The sequence below is a fragment of the Centruroides sculpturatus genome, unplaced genomic scaffold (assembly GCF_000671375.1).
Source record: "Centruroides sculpturatus isolate CEXI.00-Female unplaced genomic scaffold, Cexi_2.0 scaffold95, whole genome shotgun sequence".
Classification (NCBI taxonomy): Eukaryota; Metazoa; Arthropoda; class Arachnida; order Scorpiones; family Buthidae; genus Centruroides; species Centruroides sculpturatus.
This window is the reverse complement of record NW_019384621.1, coordinates 151,429-178,162: the sequence shown is the minus strand read 5'-3', so window position 1 is coordinate 178,162 and position 26,734 is coordinate 151,429. Positions and strand designations below refer to the sequence as shown.

Here is a 26,734-nt window from a genome sequence, read left to right as displayed (position 1 = left end):
AGTTTTATTGTAATTTATTTTATTTTATTGATTGATCATAGTAAACAATGGTGCTAAGATTTATGCAATATTGATTACCATAATTTCCTGCATGTAACTCACAATAGCAAATACTCTGCAGAAAATTGCTAGAACAAAATATCAGTTACATAACCCAAATTGCCATATACTCTGCACTTCCAAACGTTGCCATTGAAAACTTGTCACTGGCAGTGGTATTCCACCTTCAAACATAAAGATTTCACAGACGAAAGAAAATTCAAATATCATGCACATTTTGTAAAAAGTTTAAAATATCATTCTTGTGTTTAAATAATTACAAAATGACTTGAGAATCAAAGGAGTGACACTCATTTGACAATATAAAAATTTTGAATATAAATTATTCACTTTTTACTTAAAAGCATAAGCTACACATGATGATGATAAAATGTTTTAATATTAGTCTGCAGTGACATCGTGAGATGTATGATTTTAAGCAATGGGTTGTGACACAATAAAATCTGCATAAACAAAATTTTATTTTATGAAAATGATACAGTTAACTTACATGGAATGTTTTATTTTAATTAAAAATTACATCATGTATATCAGTGTGTGTTTATTTGTGGTCAAGACTATCTATATGCAGATTAGAAGATATTGTCTGAGACATTCTGTTTTTTAGTATTTTTCTTATCTTATTTTCATTAGAAATTTATTATAGATGTAATTATGAAATAAGTAAAACAGAGAAAATTGAATATTTGAGACAGAACTGTTTAAATTGAAATACAAAGTGATGCCAAATGACAAAATTTTCTTCATTTTTTTACATATCAAATAATATTAATAACAGTATATGCTAAAATAAATTTGAAAAGGTAAATAAAAGGTTTTAATGTATACTTGTATATCTGTAGTATACTTAACATTTGAAGAATCACTTGGGATCAAGACAAGTCTGGAGTGACAATGAGACCATTGTGAGTTTTGATAGGAATGATTTTCTTAATACATATAAAGTAAATAAATAGTAAAGAAAGTAATTTTGATTAATGCAAACTAAACTTCGTTTATCTTATTTTACAAGTGGGATTTCTTTAATGTCATCATTATTGATTTTACTAGGAAAGTTGAGCACATTATAATATTTAATGACCTGGATTTGAGAATTTATCCTTTAACTCTTATAAAGAACTAATGTGCCAAAATCAACATTAGTTAGCTTCTAAATAGTTCTCTGAGAATCACTATATAGAAAGAAGAATTTACTGGACATTTATCAACTTTCAAATTGAGATCAATATTGAAATATGAGGATTTAATATCATCAATGAAAATATGGATTGACATACAGAAAATGGGAAAGAACTAAAGGCAAAGTATACATACATTGGTCTTTGATGGTGTTTGGAAACATGATGACAAATGATATGTATGACATAAGGCTAGACTTAGCTTTTTTCCGTGATAGGTACAGGCTAGAAATTCCTAGAATGCTGCCTTTTCTGATGTTGCCTAAACATAAATGCTTTTGACACTAACTTGGAATTTAACTACAGAATATTATATGAAGTATATTAAATTTAGTATACATTTTTAAGTACATCATGTATATTGGTGTGTGTTTACATTATAATTGGTGAAGACTATCTATCTGATGTAATTAGATAATTTAAATCAGTATCTTTATTTATGTATATGACTTAATAATTAATTATAAATAAGTAACTAATTCCAAATATTGCAATTTTTTGTGAAATTCTTATACTCTGCAGTCCAATTTTGCCATCCCTCAAAATCTGTCCTTCTTGGTCAATACCTAGTGTGTCTATTTAGAAATTTGGTCTTGGTACAGCATGTAAGGCACTACTACTCAGACTGTGGTTTGCAGACCACAGTTTTAGTTGAGACCAATTTATTACTGGGCTTTTCAATTTTGTTTAAAATTTCAAAATTTTATATATTGCATTAATAAAACTACTAAAAATGTCTTTAAATGTTTTTTAAAAACATACTTTTATAACTTATTTTATTATTATTATTATTATCAATATTTAAACACTAAGTGGAAGGGATGAATTGGCAATCAAAATTTGTTTAGAAAAGTACTTGAAAATGGCCCATTATTAGAACAAATTTTGTTGTTGTATTTTTCTTACTAGTTTAATCTAAAAATTAAAATTAAAAAATGCATTTGAATTTCATTCTCTCTATTTTATAATTATTTTTATTTAACTTCACAAAAATACTGCTCTGCAAGCATGGGAAAAAAATAAAATAATCTATGTCCACAAAGTTTGAGAAGCACTTATGTAAAGGATTTTCCATGTTTTTAAAAAGACACTCTTGATAAGCTCAGACAAAAGAAAAATTGTTGAGTGAGTTGATTGCAATCTAAAATTGACAGATAACATGCATCTGCTTTTAAATTGACTTTTAAATACAGATAATCAATGGACTATTTGCAGGAAATTATGGTGAATTTTTACTTTATTTTTATAAATATGAACTTATATAACAATTGAAAAATTATAATAATATGGTTTAACTGAATTATGATTTTATTAATATAATTTTTTACAAAGGATGAAAGATGACCAAGAGCTTAAAATTGATAACAAGCATCTTAAAGTGACAGAAGAAGAAAGTAATTCCTACATATTAACTATAGATCATATTGTTAAAGATGATGCTGGTAAATATTCTTGCAAAATTACAAATGAACATGGATCAGACCAAACTGATGCAAATCTAGCTGTTGCTGGTAAGATTATTACTAAATAGATTAAATTTTTTAAATATTTTCACTCCATCAATAATAAAAAAGTTTTAAATTTTTATAATTATGACCATTTCCAAACTTTTAGGTTTGTGTAAAATGTAAATAGAAACTATGTAAACTATATTATAATTACAGTCAAACTTTGATTTAGTGCCACTATTCACTCTGAAATTGACACTAAATTGAATGTGGTGTTAAACTAAAGTAACTTGACAATAAGAATTATATATACTGTAAAACCTGTATAAACCAGAATGGTATGGTACCAAATTATTTTTTCTGTTTTGGCAGATTTCCATTTTGAATAGGTTTTAATATTTCTTTTCTCTTTTTTTTTATCTTTAAACTACATCAGATAAATATCACACATTTTTTATCTTTAAGTCTTACTATAATCTGGAGTAAAGTGGTGCAAAAGTACTTAACCAATGATGGCAACCGAAGATAGGTCAAAATTGAATTGGAAATTTAACTCCAAATTGTGTCAAATATTTAATTTGAGTAATTAAAAATAACAAAAAAAAAATGCTTACAAATTTCACTTTATTTAACTTTTTAATGTATATAACAAAAATAAGTGTAACTGTATAAATAAGTGTAAAGATGATGATAATATGATTATAATGGAAACAAATACTTTGTTTAATTGGAAATCTGTTATTTGATAATTTGATGATAATTTTTTTTCATTCTGAGGTTCACAATTACTGATCTCTAAAACTTCTCACAACAGCTTTAGGACCTTGCCATTAAACATTACAAATTCAGTTTAGAAGTCTATCAAATATTTTTTTTATAATTTGTAAAAACCTAAAATTTTCTAAACATTAAATGTTGATACCTTGAAATCATTGTGAAGGTCATAAATTTGCCATCATTATCCTAGACTGTCTTTTCAGAGAAAGTTACTCTCAAGCAATTTCATGTTGTTTTGTAGATCATTTACATTTCTGTTGTAACTAGACAAGTTGAGACAAATTACAATAAATAATGCTGATTTTACTGTTGCCTTTTAGTGTGCCATTATTATTTCATTTGCTATGTCTGTACTTGCAGTGGAGTCTATATAAACAAAAGTTACTGTCACAACTTTGTCACACTTACCCCAGCATTTGATTTTATTTGGATTTTCCTATTTAGCTATTACAGTGGAAGGTATATCCTCCAGCATTATTTTTAAAAATCTGGCTTAACAAATAACACTCACTTGGAACTTGTGATGTTTATGACCTGTTACTATAACCAGATAGTAGCAAGATTGTGGCCAAAGTTTTCAATGTCAAAATGTGAATGTCGGACGTTCAGCACCGCCATCCCGTAAACCTAGAAGTTTGACAATGGTGTTTGGAATGCTGCACATGATTCCATTGATATACCAAATGTCATTGTCAAACTAGGCTTACAGGAATTCATCACTGAATGTCCGACATTCATGTTTTTGCATTGAAAACTTTGACTGCAACCTTGTTAGTTATTCCATCAATTGATTTTTGATATCAGTTAATTTTTACTCTGTTTTATTGGCTAAAACTTTCAAATTCCAGAACTGAGGGTGCACTTACCCCATCTGATCCTACATTCTTATTTATATATGCTGTATAAATTTTAATCCAGTCTCTGTCATTCTTTTTCAAACTGTTCAACAATTTGAATTTAAAAAAATCATTGTAAGTTATTAATATTATCAATAAATAGTGACATATCTATTGATATTATCAAATTATTTTAATGATTTATTTTAATAACTAGTAACTTCACATAATGCTGAAAAAATACTGTATATAACCAGAGTGAACTAAACATGTTTAAATGTAAGTAAAAACAATCACTAATTAGGTATTTTATAAATTACGCTCCAGAATATTAGGATTATACAAAAATTTAATAATACTTATTTTCTATTGTATCTCTATCTGTCTTGTAAAATTGATACTTACTGCTATATAAATAAAAGTGATATTGTGAAAATGTACAGTGCGGACAGGAAAACACATACATGTTTTACCAATTAAACAAGTTTAATTTTGTGCTGACATTGAAAGATATATATATACAGAAAAGGTTCGGATTCCATGTTAAACATGCATGTTAAACAATGCGCATTATGGCTACAATATCAGACATGAAAAAACAACACAGTTTACGCTGTCGCATCTCATGTACATGGATGACATAAAACTTTATGCATCCACACAGAAACAACTTCATCAACTCCTACAAATCACACATTCATACACTAAGGACATACAAATGGAGTTTGGCTTAGACAAATGCAAAAAACTTCACATAGAAAAAGGAATCCTGAAGAAAGAAGATTTTGCACTTGGAAATGGGGACATTATTGAATCCATGGAAGAGGGCGAGTTCTACAAGTACTTAGGATTCCAACAGGCCAAACTAACAGAACATACACAAATAAAGCAACGATTAATTAAAGAATACCAAAGTAGGTTAAACGCTATACTTAGAACACAGTTAAATGCAAAACACACAGTTAAAGCAATAAACACATATGTCATCCCAGTACTCACATACTCTTTTGGAGTTATACATTGGACTCACACAGATCTCGAGCAACTCCAAAGGAAAACAAGAACAACACTTACTAAGCATAAACAACATCATCCTAAATCCGCCACAGAAAGATTAACCCTTCCACGTAAAGAAGGCGGACGTGGCCTGATTGACATAGTTAACCTTCACTACAAACAAATACAGTCACTGCGAGAGTTTTTCTACAAGAAACAAGAAACATCACAGTTACATAAAGCAGTAACTCTAGCAGACTCAAATAACACACCATTAAACTTACACTCACAACATACAGACATGACACAACATATAAAAAGCATAGACAACATTAAGCAATCATGGGCTCAAAAGGCTCTCCATGGCAGGCATCCTTACGACCTGGCCCAGGATTTTGTTGACAAAACTGCGTCAAACAGCTGGTTAGATCGGGGATGCCTCTTTGGGGAGACGGAAGGATTCATGATTGCCATACAGGATCAGGTCATAAATACTAAAAACTACAGAAAACACATACTCAAAGATACAACACTCACAAATGACACATGCAGAAAATGTCACATCATGCCAGAAACTATACAACACATCACTTCTGGTTGCAAGCTCTTGGCACAGACAGATTACTTACATAGACACAATCAAGTAGCAAATATAATACACCAAGAGCTTGCAAAGAAACACAAATTGGTAGACATCCACGAACCATACTACAAGTATATTCCACAGACAGTATTGGAAAACAACACGCACAAAATGTACTACGACAGAGCCATAATCACAGATAAAACAATTTACCACAACAGACCAGACATCACACTCATTGACAAACACAATAAAATCACATACATTATAGACATAGCCATTCCAAACACTCACAATGTACAAAACACATGCACTGAAAAAATTAGCAAGTACACAGAACTCGCCCAGGAAATAAGGCATCTGTGGAGGATGGATAGGGTGCTTATTGTACCTGTCGTTCTCTCCTGTACAGGTGTGATACCACACACACTACACAAAAGCCTGGGAACATTACAATTGAGTAGAAATACATACATCACACTACAGAAGGCCACTATATTGAATACATGCCACATTGTTAGGAAATTCCTGAATACAGACACACACACTGACACACTTATTTAATTTTAGTTTAGTTTTGGTTGCTATGCCTTGACTCTGGTCTGGCATAGTACACAGCCACCGGTGTGAACCTAGTATAACTCTCAAAACCCAACATAATAATAATAATAAAAACACAGGCGTGCAGCCACAATATTTTGTACAATAATGATGAAAGTTTTGAAGTATTACTTTTTTATGTATCATAAAAAGAGCAAGTTAAACTCCACACCAAATATTGCAGTATAAGAACAGATGAAGTGACAAACACAAATATTCCAGATGTTTGTTAGCCTGATGACGACAATTTTGTGTCATTGAAAATACTTGTGTTATTAAAAAGTTTTTAATGCAGTCTGACAGTGTGTTAACTTTATGTATTCTTGTATTATAAATGTAGATTTGATATGTATATAGAATTATTATGTAATAAAAACAATGGAAAATTTATATTTTAAATTTTAGGGAAACCTTCATTTACTCAGAAGCTGTCAGATATAGAGGCATCTGAAAATGAAGAAGTTGATTTTAAGGTTAAAGTTTCTGGAGAACCACAACCAAAGATTAAATGGTAAAATATTTAAAACAATACTTTTTTCAAATGATACCTTTAGTGTAAACATCCAATATTGTCTGTTTGTAAATCATATAATCATATAAAAGTTTAAGATATTAGTCTTCTCTCATTAAAAACAAAAATATTCCTTCAATATTTTCAAAATTTAAATAAAAAGAAAGATTTAATTGTGTAAGAATTGAAAATAATTTAGTGGTTGGAGCAAAAATTTAAAAATTGATTTATTAAATTTTAGCAGTATTCATACTCAAACTGTTTATATTTTTCCTATAAAAATGAAAATATATTAATAACAAGAATTTTAGTTCTGTTTGATTTATATAAAATCTATGCTTTCTTAATAGCATAACAACTATAATAATGATATTATTATTTCTGTACATATTTTTAATTCCTCAATTTCGAAAATCTGTAACAAACTTAAAAGTTGCTAAATTGTCTTCTAACAAAGCTACTTTAAGAAATTTATGAGGCAACACATTTGTATGTTCACAAGAGAAATTTAATAAAGTGATTTGTATCAGATTATTTTTTAAAATATATCAGATTAATTAAATTTTGTGAAAGAAGATAATATAATCTTTTTTAAAATTTATATATTTGAAATGATATATTGTTAAAACAAAATAATTTTACATCACAACTAATTTATATTTAAAAAATTTTTGAGTAATTTAATTAATAATTATGAATTATTTTTAATATATTTTAACATGTCTTATTACTTTTATAATTATTTAATTATGCAGTTTTAATGGTAAAAGATTAAATAAATGCATTTTTTTTAGGTTTATAGATGATATGGAAATCACAGAAACAAAAAATTATAAATTTATTGAAAATAAAGATACAGGTGAATATATGCTGAAGATTAAGGATGTTAATAGTTCTCTATCTGGAAAATATACATGTGAAGCTTCTAATTCTGTGGGTAAAGAATCAACCAGTGGTACATTATCTGTAAAAGGTATGCTGAATTAATGGAATAAATTAAGTTTTTACAATTAGAGTAACTCTTTAAAACTAATTTCTTTTATCTTTAAATTTTTTCTGTTTTAGTATAGATCTTAAATAAATACCTTATATTGGCTTTTATTGTCAGAGTTTTTTTACCAAATTGTTTAGTTTTGTGATACTAATGAAATAAAATTATTATAAATTAAACAAATACAATAGTGTTCACTTATAACAAACCACCTTATAATGAACTCTCAGCTATAACAAACAAATTTTAAAAGTATGAATGAAACATCCATAAGAATAATGTCATTTTTTTGGCTACAATAAACTCATATATAGATGTACCTCGCCTTATGTCGGTAATTAGTTCCAGGAGAGGCGACTTAAGTTGAAAAACGACATAAGTCAAATTTACTTGTCTCCGAATTCACTTGTCACTAGGCTAAACCACAAATAACCATTCCCAGTTCTATATTTTATTAATAAATGCATTTTTAATAATATATGACTTATAAGAATCTATTTTAAGCTTACAAACAAATAAATTTTAATTTTTAATATAGTAAAGAAAAAAGTAATCTAAATTTATGAATTCATGTAAAGTATGTACAGTACATACTTGTAAATGTACATGTTTACAATTTGGCGATGTTTACAGTATATTGTGACTCTTTATTTGTGAATATGGTTTGCTCTAAGACATTATAAAATAAGATGATTTTGTAAGGTTAAATAACAAATACAGTTATTAAAATTATCTTGCGACAGTAGAAAATAAACAAATTTATATTAAATTTACCGAGATTGAGTGATGCTGACAACAACACCAAATGGTAGATATTGGAGCTACTGTGGAAAACACCAATACTGAGCACTTAAAGATCGCTAAATAAGACAATACAGAAACATAGATGTTTTCATGTTTTGTTCTCTAGGATTTATGATGATTATATTAACATTTACTATAAATGTACCTATGTTAATATGATTTTATGTGCTTTAATGCTTTTTTAGTGATATTATGACTTCAATATTTGTGGTGGACGTAAAGTTGAATAAAATGACTTAAACTTGATTTTTATTTTCACATGTTTTTTGACAAATGATGCATAATCGAGAACGACGTAACTTGAGGTATACCTGTATAACAAACAATATTTGGATTTAAAAAGTGAAAGTTATTGCTTATAATGAATTATGAATATAAAGAATTCTTTGGGTTATTATTAGGGTTTTTAAATAAAAACTTTTTTCTGTACCATAATGGGAGAGACATGAAAGGGTTAAAAGAATGTAAGGGATCATGACCTAAAATGACCTAATATGGGAAATGTTGCTTAAGTTGGGTTTTTTTGCTTTTAACTACTGTAACTAATTTCAAATTACACATTTCTTTACCTAATTTTTCTTCACAAATTTTTATACTCTCTTTCTACCAGTTTTCTTTCTTTACTAAGGTATTTTCTGGGATTCATCTAGTGACCCATTAACAATGAACTTAGAAATTTACACTGTCAAGGATTTTCATTTGTTAGTGCTATAAATGTTATTTTTAATCTGTTATTGAGAGTTAAATGATTTTGTTTGATTTCCTGCCCATTTAACATTTGGAAATTGAAGGTATGCTTTTGATTGGCAAGAAAATTTCAAGTGTATATATAGTATTTGAAACTTGAATTTCAAAGTTAAACAAACCACACAAAATTTAAAATTTATGCTGTTATTGGTTAGAAAAATTTCATTTACTGGCATTAGTTATAAAGAATAACAAACTGCATGTAATCTTAAGGCATATGCCTTAAGATTACATGCAGTTTGTGATTCTTGCCATTTGCTACTATTTAGAAGGAAAAAACAAAATACTTGCAAGTTTCAAATGTAATAATGCTAAAAAGCTTAGAAAATCAATGCATGAAGAATTAGATCAAGTATTGTTAAAATGGTTTTCTCAGCAGAGACTTAAAAACACAACTATTAGTGGTGCTATATTGCAGTCAAAAGAAGAGTTATTTAGGAAGCAAATTGGTAAAGAGTACTGAGTTTAATACAGTAGACGTTGGATCAAGAGGTTTAAAAAAAGACATAGTATTGGAAGCCAAAGCCAATTGTTGGAGAAGCAGCTGCAGTAAACATGGATGTGGCAGAAAATTGGTTGCAAAATAAGTAGCCCAAAATTAGAAAAAATTTCCAAGATTGTGATATCTTTAACACAGATGAAATGAGTCTTTTTTATAAGCTTACACCAAATAGAATTCTAAAATTCAAAGGAGAAGCTGAGCAGGAGGAAAATTATCTAAAGAAAGAATCACTATTCTACTAGCAGCAAATCTTGTGGGAATGGAAAACAGAAAATTGTTAGTAATTTATAAATTGAAAAAATCTAGATGTTTCAAAAAGCAACAGCTATCAGTAAATTACAAATCTAACTGAAGAGCTTGGATGACCTCTGACATTTTCTGTGGTGAACTGCAAGAATGGATGAAGAACTGAGAAAAAAGAAACAAAAAAATTTTATTTTTGATTGACAACTGCCCTGTGCATCTTGACATCAAGAATTTACACTGCATTATACCGGTGTTCATGCCACCCAATACAAGTTCAAAACTACAGCTTGAAGAGCAGCTATAGTGAATTCTGTAGAAAATGGTAAATTCTATAGATAATAGCAAAGAATCATTTTCTATAAATCTTCTTGATGCAATAAACTTTGTCCATATGGTATGGCAAAATATATCAATTCAAACAATAGAAAATTGTTTTCGACATGCTGGCTTTCTACAAATTAATGGAGAAGAATTTGATTCAGATGATGACATTCCATTTAACAAACTTTTGAAATGTAAATTTATAAATGATAAAACAAAAGGTGTTCAAGACGTGTTCCTCTGCAGTTACTGGATGCATTTTCTGAGTATGATTTTGAAAAATACTGTATGTCAATGTTAATGACAGTGTTATTAGTAGGGAACTTTTGACTGATGATGATATTCTAGCTTCAGTGTCTTCCAAAAATGATGAAATTAATGAGGATGAAGATGATGATACAACATATGCAGATGTGTCAATGTTCTGATAACAATAATTTCCAAAGTTTTGCAAAACACTGCTGTTGTTTGAGAGTTTTTACAAATGCATAATACTCAACAAAATATTTCAAATAGTTTTGCTGAGGTAGAACTATATATTACAGAATGCAATGCAACTAGTAAAAATTGACAAACAAAAATAACAGAAACCAACATCTACAAACTCGATGTAAATACGTAATATGCCAACAAGTACTGGATTATATCAAACTATTATATAAAAAGTAACAGAATTTTTAACCATGCACATTTGTATTGATGTTATAATGAGCAACTTCCTATTAATAATTTGTTACATTTTATCTTTGAGATATTAAACTTCAGTTTTTCAAAATTAGAGTAAGCTTAATTTCTTATCCAATATAATGAACATTGGTTGTAACGAACCAGTTCCAACGGTCCATACAGGTTCATTGTAAGTGGACACTACTATATTATTAATACCATTACTATATTATGTTATTTAATATTATTAATAGTGATTAATGTTAAATAGTATCATTAGTAAGTCTGTATAATATAAAAAATTTAAAATATAACTTTAAATTAATTGGCTTAAATTTTCTATAGATACAGATGTTTTTTAAGTATTCATTTCATTTTTACATCAATAAGAGTTTCATCAACCTTATTCTTGCATTGACTCCCATATAGAGAATATTTTTTTCAATCAGATCAATTTTATTTTTTAAGATTTTGCATAATATATCAAGTAAATTGAATAAAACTGACTTCAACTAGATATAAATTGAAAAAATTAAAAATATTAGTTTAGTAACAATTTTTAATTTGAAATATTTTTGATATATATCTTTATGATTCCAAACTTTAGTGGATCCATTAGTGAGAAATAAAGCTTTAGATTCCATATCATCTTTTAATTTAATTAACTTCTCTTGCAAATTATCAAATCAGTTAATGAATTTCCCACATGATTGTTATTATTATTCTTTGTAAATTATCTGAAATTCTCAAAAAAGTACCATAAATATCTGACTTTATCATTGACCTCCAGTTGACTCCATGCATTCCATTGACCCCTTTCAATAGAAATTGAAAGGGATCATTGATTTTGGGAATCCCTGCTTGTAAGGCATGAGATTACTACTCCCAGATAACAAACAAAGCAACCAATAAAATTGATATAATTGATAAAATATCATTAAATAGTATATAATTAGTATAATATGTAATATTTGTATTATCATTAATATTTTTATTATTTTGATTTGTTGAAATATGTTCATATTTACACTAAATATCTTTGGATGTAATTAAGCCAATAAATATTTAATCTAGTCAATAATAAATTATAAATTTTGAATAAAATATACATTAAACTTTTTCTATTAAATTTAAATTTAATTTAAAACTAAAATAAAATGATTATATGATACAGAAAGTGCTGAGCCACCAAGTTTTGTTCAGGGATTAAAAGATGTGACAGCAGTAAATGGAGAGGATGCAAAATTTACAGTGAAATTAAAAGGAAAACCAAAGCCTACAATTAAATGGTAATTTATATAAATTTAACATTTAAAAGATAAAATTATTGGAATTAAACTTGCATATTTTTTGATACTTTTTATTGAATAAATATAACTGGCTTTTATAACATTTACAAGTTTGAAAATGTTTGTTTTTTAACATTTGTAATGCAATATAAAATAGAAAAGTGTTATTGAAAAATTGACACTTGCTGATAATTTTAACATTTTTATTTTAATTATAGTTCTAAAATACTTTTACTACACATTACAGTAAAACCTGTAATAGTTGTAATTTGATAGGACTATCTTATTTTTCCATGTCTCACAAGTTTACCACCATTGACAGAATATAGTTTTATCAGTTTTCTACTGTTCTGTTTAAAAAAAGTTCTTGATCTTTAGCTTTTCCAAATTCCTTTGAAGTATTTATGTAACTGAAAATTTGCATTTGATTTAAAGCATCAAACACAAACTGTTATATTAACTGGTCTTTTCTATCAATGTCATCATCATCTTTAGTCTGAGAGTCCACAATGTCATGTTTATATTATCACTTTTCACGGAATAAATACATAAGCACAAAAATAGAAGCTTGAAATAATGATACAAATGAAAATGGAAGACCAAACCCTTCAGCATGCTTTGAAATAATCTCTAATGAAAAATAATTTATTTCCTGATAGATGGCATTGCATTATTGCAGAAATAAAGAACACACAGGGATTTCTGGCTTTTGCATCTATACTTCCCTGTATTTGGGTTGCAATAGCATTATTTTTTCCATTTTTCCTATGTCTCACAGGTTCCAGCTTTCAGAGAACATTTGTTAAGTAATTGTTTGTTGTAATTGTAAACATTTGTTAACGTAATTGTTTTAGTGGAAAATATTTGAACTTTACTCCTCTGGAAGATTTCTGCTTTTATTATTTATTTCTTCTTGTTTATATCTGCAGAATATTTACAAAATTTTATTCCTGCAAAGACAATTAGTAAAAATATCATTTACATTTTATTTACAAAAAATTTGAAATAACTGATTTGATGATTTAGTCCAGTGATGGAAAACCTGTGACCTGCATTGAATGTTTAGAAAGTATTAGATTTTTATAAATTGTAAAAAAATATCAAATATTTTCATATAAAAATATCAAACTTTGCATATGTAATATGAAAACAGTCCTAAAGAACTTTTGAAATGTAAATTTATAAATGATAAAACAAAAGGTGTTCAAGACGTGTTCCTCTGCAGTTACTGGATGCATTAGTGGAAGGTATATCCTCCAGCATTATTTTTAAAAATCTGGCTTAACAAATAACACTCACTTGGAACTTGTGATGTTTATGACCTGTTACTATAANTTACTCAACTTAAATATTTAACCCACAATTTGGCATTTCTAAAATTCAATTTTGATCAATTTCTGAAAAGAATTTGACCTCATTGTTCCAGCATCATGGATGCTAGATCAACAGATCAGATAACTTCAAATTTTTTGTCATTAGTTTTGCAATAAATAATAGATTAAAAAGCTAAACAAAGTAAAATTTGTAAGCAGTTTTTATTGTTTTTTAATTACTCAACTTAAATATTTAACCCACAATTTGGCATTTCTAAAATTCAATTTTGATCAATTTCTGAAAAGAATTTGACCTCATTGTTCCAGCATCATGGATGCTAGATCAACAGATCAGATAACTTCAAATTTTTTGTCATTAGTTTTGCAATAAATAATGTAAGAAACAGCAGAATTTCCAAATAATCATAGCTATTACAATAACGTTAGGCTAGCCTGGATGAAGTTACTAAAAGGAGATTTAATTGAATTTTGAGCCAAAATGAGTAATAAAATATTGTTACAGTTAAAAAGATGACAATAAAGCAGTAGCATTAATTTCTATTAGTAATCAACTTCTGTCTAGTTAAACTTATAAACAACTGAAAGAGCTTTTCATCATCTTGACCATGCCTTAAGACTTTTGAAAAAGACTATTTGAATAAAGAATCTTCAAATACCAGATTAATATAAAAATATCACTTACTAAAACCAATAACCGGTATTAAATAATCGTAAAATGTACTGCGAACGTTTTCGGTTCTATTTGACTATTTGACTAAAGACTATTTGAATATGAAAAGGAACTTCACAGTTAGAAGATGATGTTAGTATGTTTTGCTCCTTACCAAGGATTACTATGTGAGAAGAGACCAAAAAGACAAACAACTCCAGATACATTCTTCAAGAAATCGTAAATGCTAATAGATTTCTTAAAGAATATATTCATAAATATTTCAAAAACACTTTTTTATGACAGGATAAACACAATGAATTAATAAGAACATTTTAATCATTTTTGAAGGTTGCAGAAATTCCTTAAAATTACATGAATTTGTATGGGAAAGCTTTATGTAGGGTGGCCAATCTTTACAGAAGGTGGGTCAAATTTCAGAAATAATATTTCCTGCCAGGCCATGCACCTAATTTTTTTTTTTTTTTGTTAATAAAAGTAAACAAGCAAGCATGCTATAGCTTCAATCACATTGTCACTTCCCGGTAGGTGAGATCGTGGTCAAACACCTGCCTGGTTTAATGTAAAAAAACACAAAAAATAGGTATATTTATTTTTTTGAAGAAAATAGAACATAACCGAGAATCAAACATATTTATTAGACAATTTAAAAATATTTAAAAGTGAGACATCTGACTTTGTTTTACAGAACTAAGTGCATCAAAATTGATCTCCACTGATGTTATCGCTACATGTAAACAGTTTTCCAAATGAACATCAGTAATTCGTGATCTCACTTGTGATTTGATGTACTTCATGCAACTAAAAAGCTGTTCACATGCATAAGTGTTTCCAAATAGCGAAACCATCGACAGAGCATGTTTGTAAAACGTAGGATATTTATCCTTGTCCAAATACATTTCATAGAACTCTTCCAAACCAACTTGATGGAATTTCTCCTTTAACTGTGTATCACAATATATTTCACAATGTTCCATTTGTAATCTTCCTGGTAATAAATTCACGTCTACGTGAATGGCATTGCAAATGCACAAAAAAGCACATGATGTTTTTCAAAATCCTGAAATCAGTTTTTAAATTTGAGATTTAAATGAGATATCAAAGAAGCATATTTATCTGCAACTCCTGTGTGACGTCTGGTTGCAATGACAATGTAGGAAAGTGAGTAAAGTTTTTGTCTCAACTGTTGTTCCCAAAGACCAAGTTTCATTTGAAATGCAGAAATATGATTATACACCTTATTAATTAATTGATCTTTCCCTTGTAGACAAGTATTAACATCATTTAGGTGGTTAGTTATATCGACCAGAAATGCAAAGTCGCAAACCCACTCTTTGTCTTCAAACTCTAGGATACTTTTTGACTTGCTTGCAAAAAATGATCGTATTTCTTGCTGCAAATCAAACACTCTTTTTAACATTTTGGCACGGGTCAGCCATCTTACTTCTGCATAAAATGTAACGTCATTATAATCTGAGTCCAATGACTTTAGAAATTCTTGGAACTGATGGTGATTCAAACTGTTCGACTTGATAAAGTTCACTATTTTGACAACCACTTTCATGACATGGTCCATTTTAAGGGACTTCAAACATAAATTCTCTTGATGAATAATGCAATGAAAATTTAGCATTGAAATATTGCTGACTTTGGAGGCCTCATTTTCAATCAGTTTTACTAAACCTTCGTGTTTCCAACCATTGCTGGAGCACCATCTGTTGTTAAGCCTGATAAGTTGTTAAGTTGTAATGAAAAGCGATTCAATGTCGATGTAACTGCCTCTAACAAATCTCGTGTTTTAGTAGTGTCCTTAAGTGGATACAGTGCCGCTAATTCTTCTGTCTTTTTAAAATGGATATCAACACCCTTGATAAAAATTGCCAATTGGGCAGTATCTGCTATATCTGTGCTTTCATCCAATGCTAGAGCATAAAATATAAACTCGGATGCTCGACTTTTCAAATTATCTTCAATATGCTTTCTAATGTCATCCACATGCCTAGTAATAGTTTGATGAGACAGACTTATTTTTGAGAAATTCTTCTTCTTTTCTGGACACAGAATTTCAGTGACGCTCTTCAAACATTCCTTAACCATTTCATCGTCTGAAAATGGCTTCAGTTTTTTTGCTAGTATTATGGCTACTGCATAACTAGCTTTTACATAGTATGTTGACTCTGAACCCGCTCTAGTAAATATCTTTTGTTGTACAGAAATTTTTTTTTTAATTATTTACTAGGTCTTGTCAAAATTGCCCTTTGTACTTATCAAACTTATTTGTATGTTTAGTCTTGTAGTGCCATTTGATGTTATACTCTTTCAAAACAGAAACAGATTTGTTGCATATCAAGCATATGGGCTTTGTTTTAGTTTCCACAAAAAAATAGTTTCTACTCCACCTATCTTGAAAACTTCTTAATTCTTCTGTGATTCTTCTCTTTTTTGGTCCAATGTCTTTACTAGTTGATGCCATGTTAGGTTTTTGTTTTGAACTGAAAACATTTCTGTCCATTGTGTATCACCCTGAGTTGAATTTTTGTTGATGCCTAAAGAAAATTTCCCATTTTTAAATTTAAATTACATAAATAAAATGTTTACTTACTTATAGAATTGATATGGTAGACAGGCTACTTGGTTAAAGTAGTTTGAACTGTAATTATAAATATGTTAAATATGTATTTTAATGTCGATCGCAAAATCTCTCCAGATGCATTGACGATAATAAAATGAAACTACAGAATAATATGGAACTTTGTCAAGCTGGACTGAAAGTAGTTATGAGTATGAGCCCAATAGCATTGCGAGCTTCCTGAAAATGCCGAAGATCACAGAACATATATAGCTGAAGTCGAAGTTTCATATTAAATTTTATCAACACTAGCGTCAGACAAAAAACTAAGTAACCTTGAGTGTCAAATAACGGGATATTTGAAATAGCTAAAAATCTATGAATTTTTTCAAAAATGAGAGATATTTCAAATTTCTCTTAGATATAATTTAAAAATACAGGATACAAATAACTCATGATGTAATGTTCTTTTGGTGATATGTACAATAAAGTTAACATTTATGTTCATTTGACCTAGCTAGATTTGCGAGCCTCAAGTTGGCCACCCCTGCTTTATGTTTTTTCATGAAATTTTTTAAAAGGGGTTTTTCAAAATGCATATATTTCATAAAAAGAGAATTTATTATATTTATGTTTTGTCATGTGCCAAATGATATCATTTGTTGTCACTTCTTAAATGATATCAGTTGATATTATTTAGTAAGTTACATCAATCAACAATGTATGTAGAATTTAAAAAGTGAAAACATTACAATATTGTTTGATAATAATTCATATCAGTATTTAACATACACTTCTGCAAAATTAAATAATTGCAGAGGACTTGCCATTTATTATTATTTAATATAATTTTTATTACTTGATATTAGTTCATATCATTTAGATTCTTTTGTTAATGGTAAGTGATTTCAAATGAAATTTTGCTTGGATTTTATAAAAACTTTTTGGAACATAAATAATACGGTATATTCTTAAAGTTTGAAGTTGATATTATTATTTACATTATTATGAATTTTATTAGTATAATCATATAAAATAAAAACAAAATANTCATAAATTGGAGTCATAGTTGATATATTTAAAGTATTAAAAAAATTATATTATATAAATATAAACAAAACATTAAAAAAATATATTTTTACACATATTTCAGGACTAAAGATGATGCTGAATTAACAATTGATAATAAAAAAGTAAAAGTTATTGAAGAAGCATCTGAAACATATACTCTTGTATTAAAAGAAGTAAATTCTAAGGATAGTGGTACATATTCATGTGAAATCAGTAATAAAAGTGGAAAGGACATTTCCAGTGGAAAATTATCTGTAAAATGTAAGATTTATATATTTATATTAGACTAGAATATTATTCCATTTACAAATTAGGTTTTTTTTATTTAAAACTATTTTATGTAAATTAAACATGGTATACATATGATACAAAAAGTACTTTTTATTAATTAATATATATATTAAAAATTATTTTTCATTATATAATATACGACACCCTCAACATAATTTTCCAATCACCTAAAATATAGAAACATCCAACAATTGCCTGAATGATTACGCTACAAATCAGCTAATTTAAATAATTAATACAAAGTAATTTGCTACTAGAGGTAGGCGTTAGTGCCATCTCTTAACTGAATTAATAATTATAATAATAAAAATAAATTATTAAATAATTTAGAACCTTCTGGAAGAAAAGAAACAATCATTTAGGCGATCATTAGATGTTCCTATACACTCAGTGGGCTCAATGTTTGTTACTCCTAAAATATGACATAGCACAGCAACTATAAATAACAAAGTTGAAAATAAATATGCTATGAATAAAATTCATTTTTATGATAAATTAAGTACAATTATGCAAACATTAAACAAATTCTTTCCATAAGAATTAAGCTTTTTGTACAAGAAATAAAAATTTAACAGATTATTATACAAGAGGATATATATACATATATAGTTAATTAAATGTTTTTAAATTTTTGTTATTCTATTTAATCATTACATATATTAACAACTGCAAAGCAAAAGCAAAATAATTATGCAAAAGTTGTTATATCATTAGGTCTGGGATAAAGAATACATTAAATAAACAACTATGCTTCAAAAACTGGAATATCTCATGTAAATAAAGACTAATACCTGAAACCAGCACAAATTAACTCAAAATAGTACTTTTAATAATGTTTTTTTCTGTTTGTAACATACATCTATGAATTGTGTTCTATGTATTTTACCTGAAGATGTCTGTTACAAATAGATGAAAACATTAGTAAAAGTACTATTTTGAGTAAATTTGTACTGGATTTAGGTGTTAGTCTTCATTTAAATAAACAACATTACTAGTTCCTGATTTTCTGGATTTATCCAAGAATCTGAGGATTGTTCTGAAAATAACACATTTCTTCTAACCGATGAAAATGAACTTTTTACATTTTTTGAACCAAAATCAGCAAAAATGCTCAATTTATTGGATTTTCGTGCAATTTATTAAAATACATTCAGAATTTTTGGAGAAATACTGTCATGTATGCAGTCCTTGATGCTATTGTAGGTACCAATATACCATTTTAGATTTCAGAACAAAAGCAGAGACATCTTCAAACATTGTTTTGTAAATAATGTTGCCAAATTGAATTACTGGTACTTTATGCCATATTAAGGTTTTTTTAATTGACAAAAAATAAAAATTATTAGTGTCTTGGCTATCTTTTGAGCTAATTTAATTTTATTCGGTAACCTTTTTGCTATTTTTTAATAAATTATTGGTGACAGTGTGAAGTGCAGAAGTGTGCGCAGCCTCAAGGTTTTATATTCAACCATAGACTAGGAAATTTAATGGGTAAGCATAAAAGTTTTGTGTCTCAACTTCTGCAGAAGTGGGTGAGGGAAGCAAAGTTAGCTGAGAGAGACTTTGTAGTGGATGGCTCAAAAGTGTTCTGCAAAGTATGTCAAAATACATTTGTGTGCATGAAGAAATCACATTTTAAGAATCATATGTATCCTGCAAGACATGTGCAAGCAGCATGTCGATGGAGTCGAACATCCCAGATGCTGCTCACAAAAATTGAAACTCAGGATCAAATAAATATTTTTTTAGATCCAGCAAAAACCTTTATAGGATACAATATAGAATTGCATAAACTGATGCATCCCTTGCCCAGGAAGTACTTAGAAAAATACACAAAGCAGAATCTTCCTGATGAATCAACACTGAGGAAGAATTATCTTCCATGTGTTCATCAGGAAGTGCTTGAAGAAATCTGCAAAGAAATTAGTGACAATGCTACATGGTTTGTTGTAGATGAAACTGTAGACACATGCAGATGATATGTTCCTTTAATGGTAGTACGAAAACTTGACAGAAAAGACTGCACTAAAATTTATCATCTTTTATGTAAATTTCTGGAGAAGATGAATGCACAGGTGATAGCAAGATTTGTTCAGGAAGGTTTAATGCTGTTGTATAATTAAAGTTATGCCATGCATACAGATGACACAGCCTTCTGTAAGCATGACAAGAACTTTTTATATAATCTTATTCACGTAACCTGCCTGAATCATGCTTTACATCTTCTGGCTGAACAAGTTCATTTACATTTTAAAGATGTAAACTCCTCATTTGTTCTGGCAAGAAACTGCTTGTTAAACTATGGCTTGCCAAAGACAATGCAAACTGCTATGCATTGTGAGCATTTGCCAATATACTCCTTTCCCACCCTTTCCCATAGTCATGAGATGGGACAGTTGGATAAAAGCTTCAGTATTCTATGTGGACCATTTACCTGACTTTCAAAATTTTATCAATGAACTTGATGAATCAGAAAGTTCTTTCACTGTGGATGTTAAGGAAGCTTTGGAGAATCACATTTAATCACATCTCTAGTTTACATCCGCACTCATTTGTTAAATTTTCCAGATAACATTGAAGCATTAGAAGCAAGAGAGTTGTCACTTGAAGAATCTCTAAAAATGTTTTAAACAGTAGAGAATTCTATACAAAACCTTCCTGGTTTATGTAGAATCAAACTTTGCATGAAACTGGTGGCACTTTTGGATAAGAACAGTGGTTTTTCTGTGCTTTGCCAAGTTAATAGCTGTCTAGTTGCAGATCCCTGAGGATGTAGGGCTTGCCAATGTATCTTTGCTGAAATACTATCCTGTGACTAAGTTCAAGGCTGAGAGAAGTTTTTCATTGTATAAAAACATTATCACTGGCCTGACAGAAGAAAATATTAATAGATTTCTTGTATGTGCATGGTCATATTCAAACAGTTTATAATATAGTATACTGCATCAATTAATAAACGGATAACTGAAAAAAATTCGATCAATCAATCAAATATATTTATTCATAATAAGGANATTTATACGGATAACTGAAAAAAATTTGATAATTTGGTTTTATTTTTATTATTTTTCTCTTCTGAGAATAAATTCAAAAATGCGATCTTTTCGATCCGAATTCAGATCTGAAACTTCACTTTTATTGATTCGAAAAGTCTGGCTCTTAAACATCATTAAAGTAACTTAAAATAAAAACTCATAAGAGAATGTAAATATTATATTTAATAAACAACTGATGATAATTTTTGGATATAAATAAATACCAAATTAATAAAAATCCCTTACAATAAATTAATGTTTATCTATTGATATATCCAGCAATTATTTATTAGTTGTTTATTGGTTGCTGTAATTAAAATTTTTTTAGTATTTTTTGTAAGTATAACAGTGCTATTCATTTAGTTTATTTTTTCTCCAACACCTGATGATTGTATAATAATTAAAAATTTATTTGCATAATTATTATTATTTTTAAGCTTTTAATAAAGAAAAATTATTTTCTGAATTTGATGAAGTGTGTTATTTCTATTGTTTGATGGAACAATAGAAATAACACACTTTATCAAATTCAGAAAATAATTTTTCTTTATATTGTATCATATTTAAAACATTAAAGAAAATAATGTTACAAGATTTTTGTCATTTTTTAAAGTAAAAAAAAATATTTAAAACATTCTAATTCTTTAATATTTTAAGTTTGACTTTTTATATTATTTTATAAATATTTTTATAAATGCTTATAAAATTATATATTTTAATTTAAAAAACCAATACATAAAATATTTTTAATATTTTTAGCTCCTGCTAAGTTTATTCAAGGATTGAAAGATAGTGATGTTGAAGAAAATGTATCAGCAAGTTTTACAGTAAAAATCAGTGGAGAACCAAAACCAGATATTAAATGGTGATTAATGTTTTCATTAAATTTAGTTTTTAGCAAACAATTAGCTGTTTATAATTTTAAAGGATTAAACAAAACAGTTTTAAACAAACACTAAAATGCCAATCCAGAAAATACCTAAATTAAATGAAAGCAACTTCATAATCTATACAGTGTAATGAATAAATAACTAGTATAATTGATAATAAAATCAAAATTATAAAACCAAATGATCTACTGTTTGGTTATTAGGCTATTTTCATACTATCATTTACTAATTCTAATATATTGGGTACGTGAATTATTATATGCAAAATTATAAAATATTTTAGTTTTCTGAGGATTAGTATTAAGTATAAACTGTTATACTTTTGCAAGTTTCTTTTAATTTTATTAAATGATTTAAATAAAATGAAAATTCTGTATAAAAACAGTATTCATTTTCATTTTTTGTATTATATTATCCTCTTTCAAAAAATATTTTTAATTCTTTATTTATTTATTTATTTTTATGTATAATATTATATAGGACTAAAGATGGAACTACATTAACAATTGATGGAACACATATAAAACAAATAGAAGAAGAATCTGCTACTTTTACTTTGGTTATAGATAAAGTGTCAAAACAAGATGTTGGAGAATATTCCTGTGAAATTACTAATGAACATGGAAAAGATATTACCAAGTGCCGTTTGGGGGTTAAAGGTAATTTATAGTTGATTTCATTCATGTTCATTTATAGTAGTTAATTTATTAGTAGGTAAATTTATTTGACTAAAACTTTCTTCCTTGTTTCTTGTCACTTCTGTAACTACTGAAAATAATTTTCTGCATCTCATTTTTAAATGTGCAAATCTCACTTCTAGCAAACTTCTTCATCTGAATTTATCTTATTTAGGTGTGGATTAGTATCTATCATTGTTTTTTTTTTTTTAAGAATTTGAATCTTGCTTTAAAGAAACTAGACTCCTAAAGTGATTTACTATGGAATTGCACAATATATCTTGATCAAGTTTCTGTCATGCATTAGAAGTATGTCTTAGATTATAAATAGATAAATTCTGGTGTTTTTTAAAAATTTTATCAGATTAATTTGTATAGCCAGTAAATGAAATATAGTTTTGAAATAAATGGAAACATGATTTCATGAATTTTAATATTGTAGCCAGTTGACATTCTAGACAAGATTTTCGTAGTTTCTGAATTGATGACCAAAAAAGTTGATTGTTTTTGTTTGCTATCATTTGTTGTTGAAGTTTTTTAAAATAGTTTAATTTTTTAACTTTCAGTAAGTTGAAATAAGAAGTTTTTAGCTGTTTATAACGATTAAAAGAAATATCTGAGTAGCAGATTCTGAATTGTTTTAGAGCTTTATTCTTCTGAATTTTAAGTTTATAGCAATTTAAATCAAACTATGGCTTTTTAAATTTATACGGATAACTGAAAAAAATTTGATAATTTGGTTTTATTTTTATTATTTTTCTCTTCTGAGAATAAATTCAAAAATGCGATCTTTTCGATCCGAATTCAGATCTGAAACTTCACTTTTATTGATTCGAAAAGTCTGGCTCTTAAACATCATTAAAGTAACTTAAAATAAAAACTCATAAGAGAATGTAAATATTATATTTAATAAACAACTGATGATAATTTTTGGATATAAATAAATACCAAATTAATAAAAATCCCTTACAATAAATTAATGTTTATCTATTGATATATCCAGCAATTATTTATTAGTTGTTTATTGGTTGCTGTAATTAAAATTTTTTTAGTATTTTTTGTAAGTATAACAGTGCTATTCATTTAGTTTATTTTTTCTCCAACACCTGATGATTGTATAATAATTAAAAATTTATTTGCATAATTATTATTATTTTTAAGCTTTTNCATTCGTTAAGGTTAATTGATGATTATTTAGTGGATTTTCAATAACCGGAAATCTATTAAAATAACTAGACCATATTGAAATGTCTATATCCGGTTGACATTCTAGACAAGATTTTCGTAGTTTCTGAATTGATGACCAAAAAAGTTGATTGTTTTTGTTTGCTATCATTTGTTGTTGAAGTTTTTTAAAATAGTTTAATTTTTTAACTTTCAGTAAATTGAAATAAGAAGTTTTTAGCTGTTTATAACGATTAAAAGAAATATCTGAGTAGCAGATTCTGAATTGTTTTAGAGCTTTATTCTTCTGAATTTTAAGTTTATAGCAATTTAAATCAAACTATGGCTTTTTAAATTTATACGGATAACTGAAAAAAATTTGATAATTTGGTTTTATTTTTATTATTTTTCTCTTCTGAGAATAAATTCAAAAATGCGATCTTTTCGATCCGAATTCAGATCTGAAACTTCACTTTTATTGATTCGAAAAGTCTGGCTCTTAAACATCATTAAAGTAACTTAAAATAAAAACTCATAAGAGAATGTAAATATTATATTTAATAAACAACTGATGATAATTTTTGGATATAAATAAATACCAAATTAATAAAAATCCCTTACAATAAATTAATGTTTATCTATTGATATATCCAGCAATTATTTATTAGTTGTTTATTGGTTGCTGTAATTAAAATTTTTTTAGTATTTTTTGTAAGTATAACAGTGCTATTCATTTAGTTTATTTTTTCTCCAACACCTGATGATTGTATAATAATTAAAAATTTATTTGCATAATTATTATTATTTTTAAGCTTTTAATAAAGAAAAATTATTTTCTGAATTTGATGAAGTGTGTTATTTCTATTGTTTGATGGAACAATAGAAATAACACACTTTATCAAATTCAGAAAATAATTTTTCTTTATATTGTATCATATTTAAAACATTAAAGAAAATAATGTTACAAGATTTTTGTCATTTTTTAAAGTAAAAAAAAATATTTAAAACATTCTAATTCTTTAATATTTTAAGTTTGACTTTTTATATTATTTTATAAATATTTTTATAAATGCTTATAAAATTATATATTTTAATTTAAAAAACCAATACATAAAATATTTTTAATATTTTTAGCTCCTGCTAAGTTTATTCAAGGATTGAAAGATAGTGATGTTGAAGAAAATGTATCAGCAAGTTTTACAGTAAAAATCAGTGGAGAACCAAAACCAGATATTAAATGGTGATTAATGTTTTCATTAAATTTAGTTTTTAGCAAACAATTAGCTGTTTATAATTTTAAAGGATTAAACAAAACAGTTTTAAACAAACACTAAAATGCCAATCCAGAAAATACCTAAATTAAATGAAAGCAACTTCATAATCTATACAGTGTAATGAATAAATAACTAGTATAATTGATAATAAAATCAAAATTATAAAACCAAATGATCTACTGTTTGGTTATTAGGCTATTTTCATACTATCATTTACTAATTCTAATATATTGGGTACGTGAATTATTATATGCAAAATTATAAAATATTTTAGTTTTCTGAGGATTAGTATTAAGTATAAACTGTTATACTTTTGCAAGTTTCTTTTAATTTTATTAAATGATTTAAATAAAATGAAAATTCTGTATAAAAACAGTATTCATTTTCATTTTTTGTATTATATTATCCTCTTTCAAAAAATATTTTTAATTCTTTATTTATTTATTTATTTTTATGTATAATATTATATAGGACTAAAGATGGAACTACATTAACAATTGATGGAACACATATAAAACAAATAGAAGAAGAATCTGCTACTTTTACTTTGGTTATAGATAAAGTGTCAAAACAAGATGTTGGAGAATATTCCTGTGAAATTACTAATGAACATGGAAAAGATATTACCAAGTGCCGTTTGGGGGTTAAAGGTAATTTATAGTTGATTTCATTCATGTTCATTTATAGTAGTTAATTTATTAGTAGGTAAATTTATTTGACTAAAACTTTCTTCCTTGTTTCTTGTCACTTCTGTAACTACTGAAAATAATTTTCTGCATCTCATTTTTAAATGTGCAAATCTCACTTCTAGCAAACTTCTTCATCTGAATTTATCTTATTTAGGTGTGGATTAGTATCTATCATTGTTTTTTTTTTTTAAGAATTTGAATCTTGCTTTAAAGAAACTAGACTCCTAAAGTGATTTACTATGGAATTGCACAATATATCTTGATCAAGTTTCTGTCATGCATTAGAAGTATGTCTTAGATTATAAATAGATAAATTCTGGTGTTTTTTAAAAATTTTATCAGATTAATTTGTATAGCCAGTAAATGAAATATAGTTTTGAAATAAATGGAAACATGATTTCATGAATTTTAATATTGTAGCCATTCTGAATGTTACTTTTGCAAAATTTGTTACATCTATAAAAAAAACTAAAGGATTTGACTTATATACCAAAATAAATTTCTCATTATTGATA

The 26,734-nt window shown here is 27.2% G+C and overlaps 1 protein-coding gene across 1 annotated transcript in view; it reads left to right on the top strand.

Moving 5' to 3' along the window:
- The window catches only part of LOC111625482 (muscle M-line assembly protein unc-89-like), a 230,921-nt gene that overhangs the window by 95,844 nt on the left and 108,343 nt on the right, over positions 1-26,734 (top strand). Inside the window, exons 13-22 of the mRNA XM_023368634.1 lie at positions 2,571-2,749; positions 6,884-6,989; positions 7,784-7,962; positions 9,759-9,980; positions 12,441-12,555; positions 18,282-18,460; positions 22,285-22,390; positions 22,896-23,074; positions 25,385-25,496; positions 26,002-26,180. Of these exons, the coding sequence (XP_023224402.1) occupies positions 2,571-2,749; positions 6,884-6,989; positions 7,784-7,962; positions 9,759-9,980; positions 12,441-12,555; positions 18,282-18,460; positions 22,285-22,390; positions 22,896-23,074; positions 25,385-25,496; positions 26,002-26,180 (1,556 nt within the window). The remainder of the gene's footprint in view (positions 1-2,570; positions 2,750-6,883; positions 6,990-7,783; positions 7,963-9,758; positions 9,981-12,440; positions 12,556-18,281; positions 18,461-22,284; positions 22,391-22,895; positions 23,075-25,384; positions 25,497-26,001; positions 26,181-26,734) is intronic.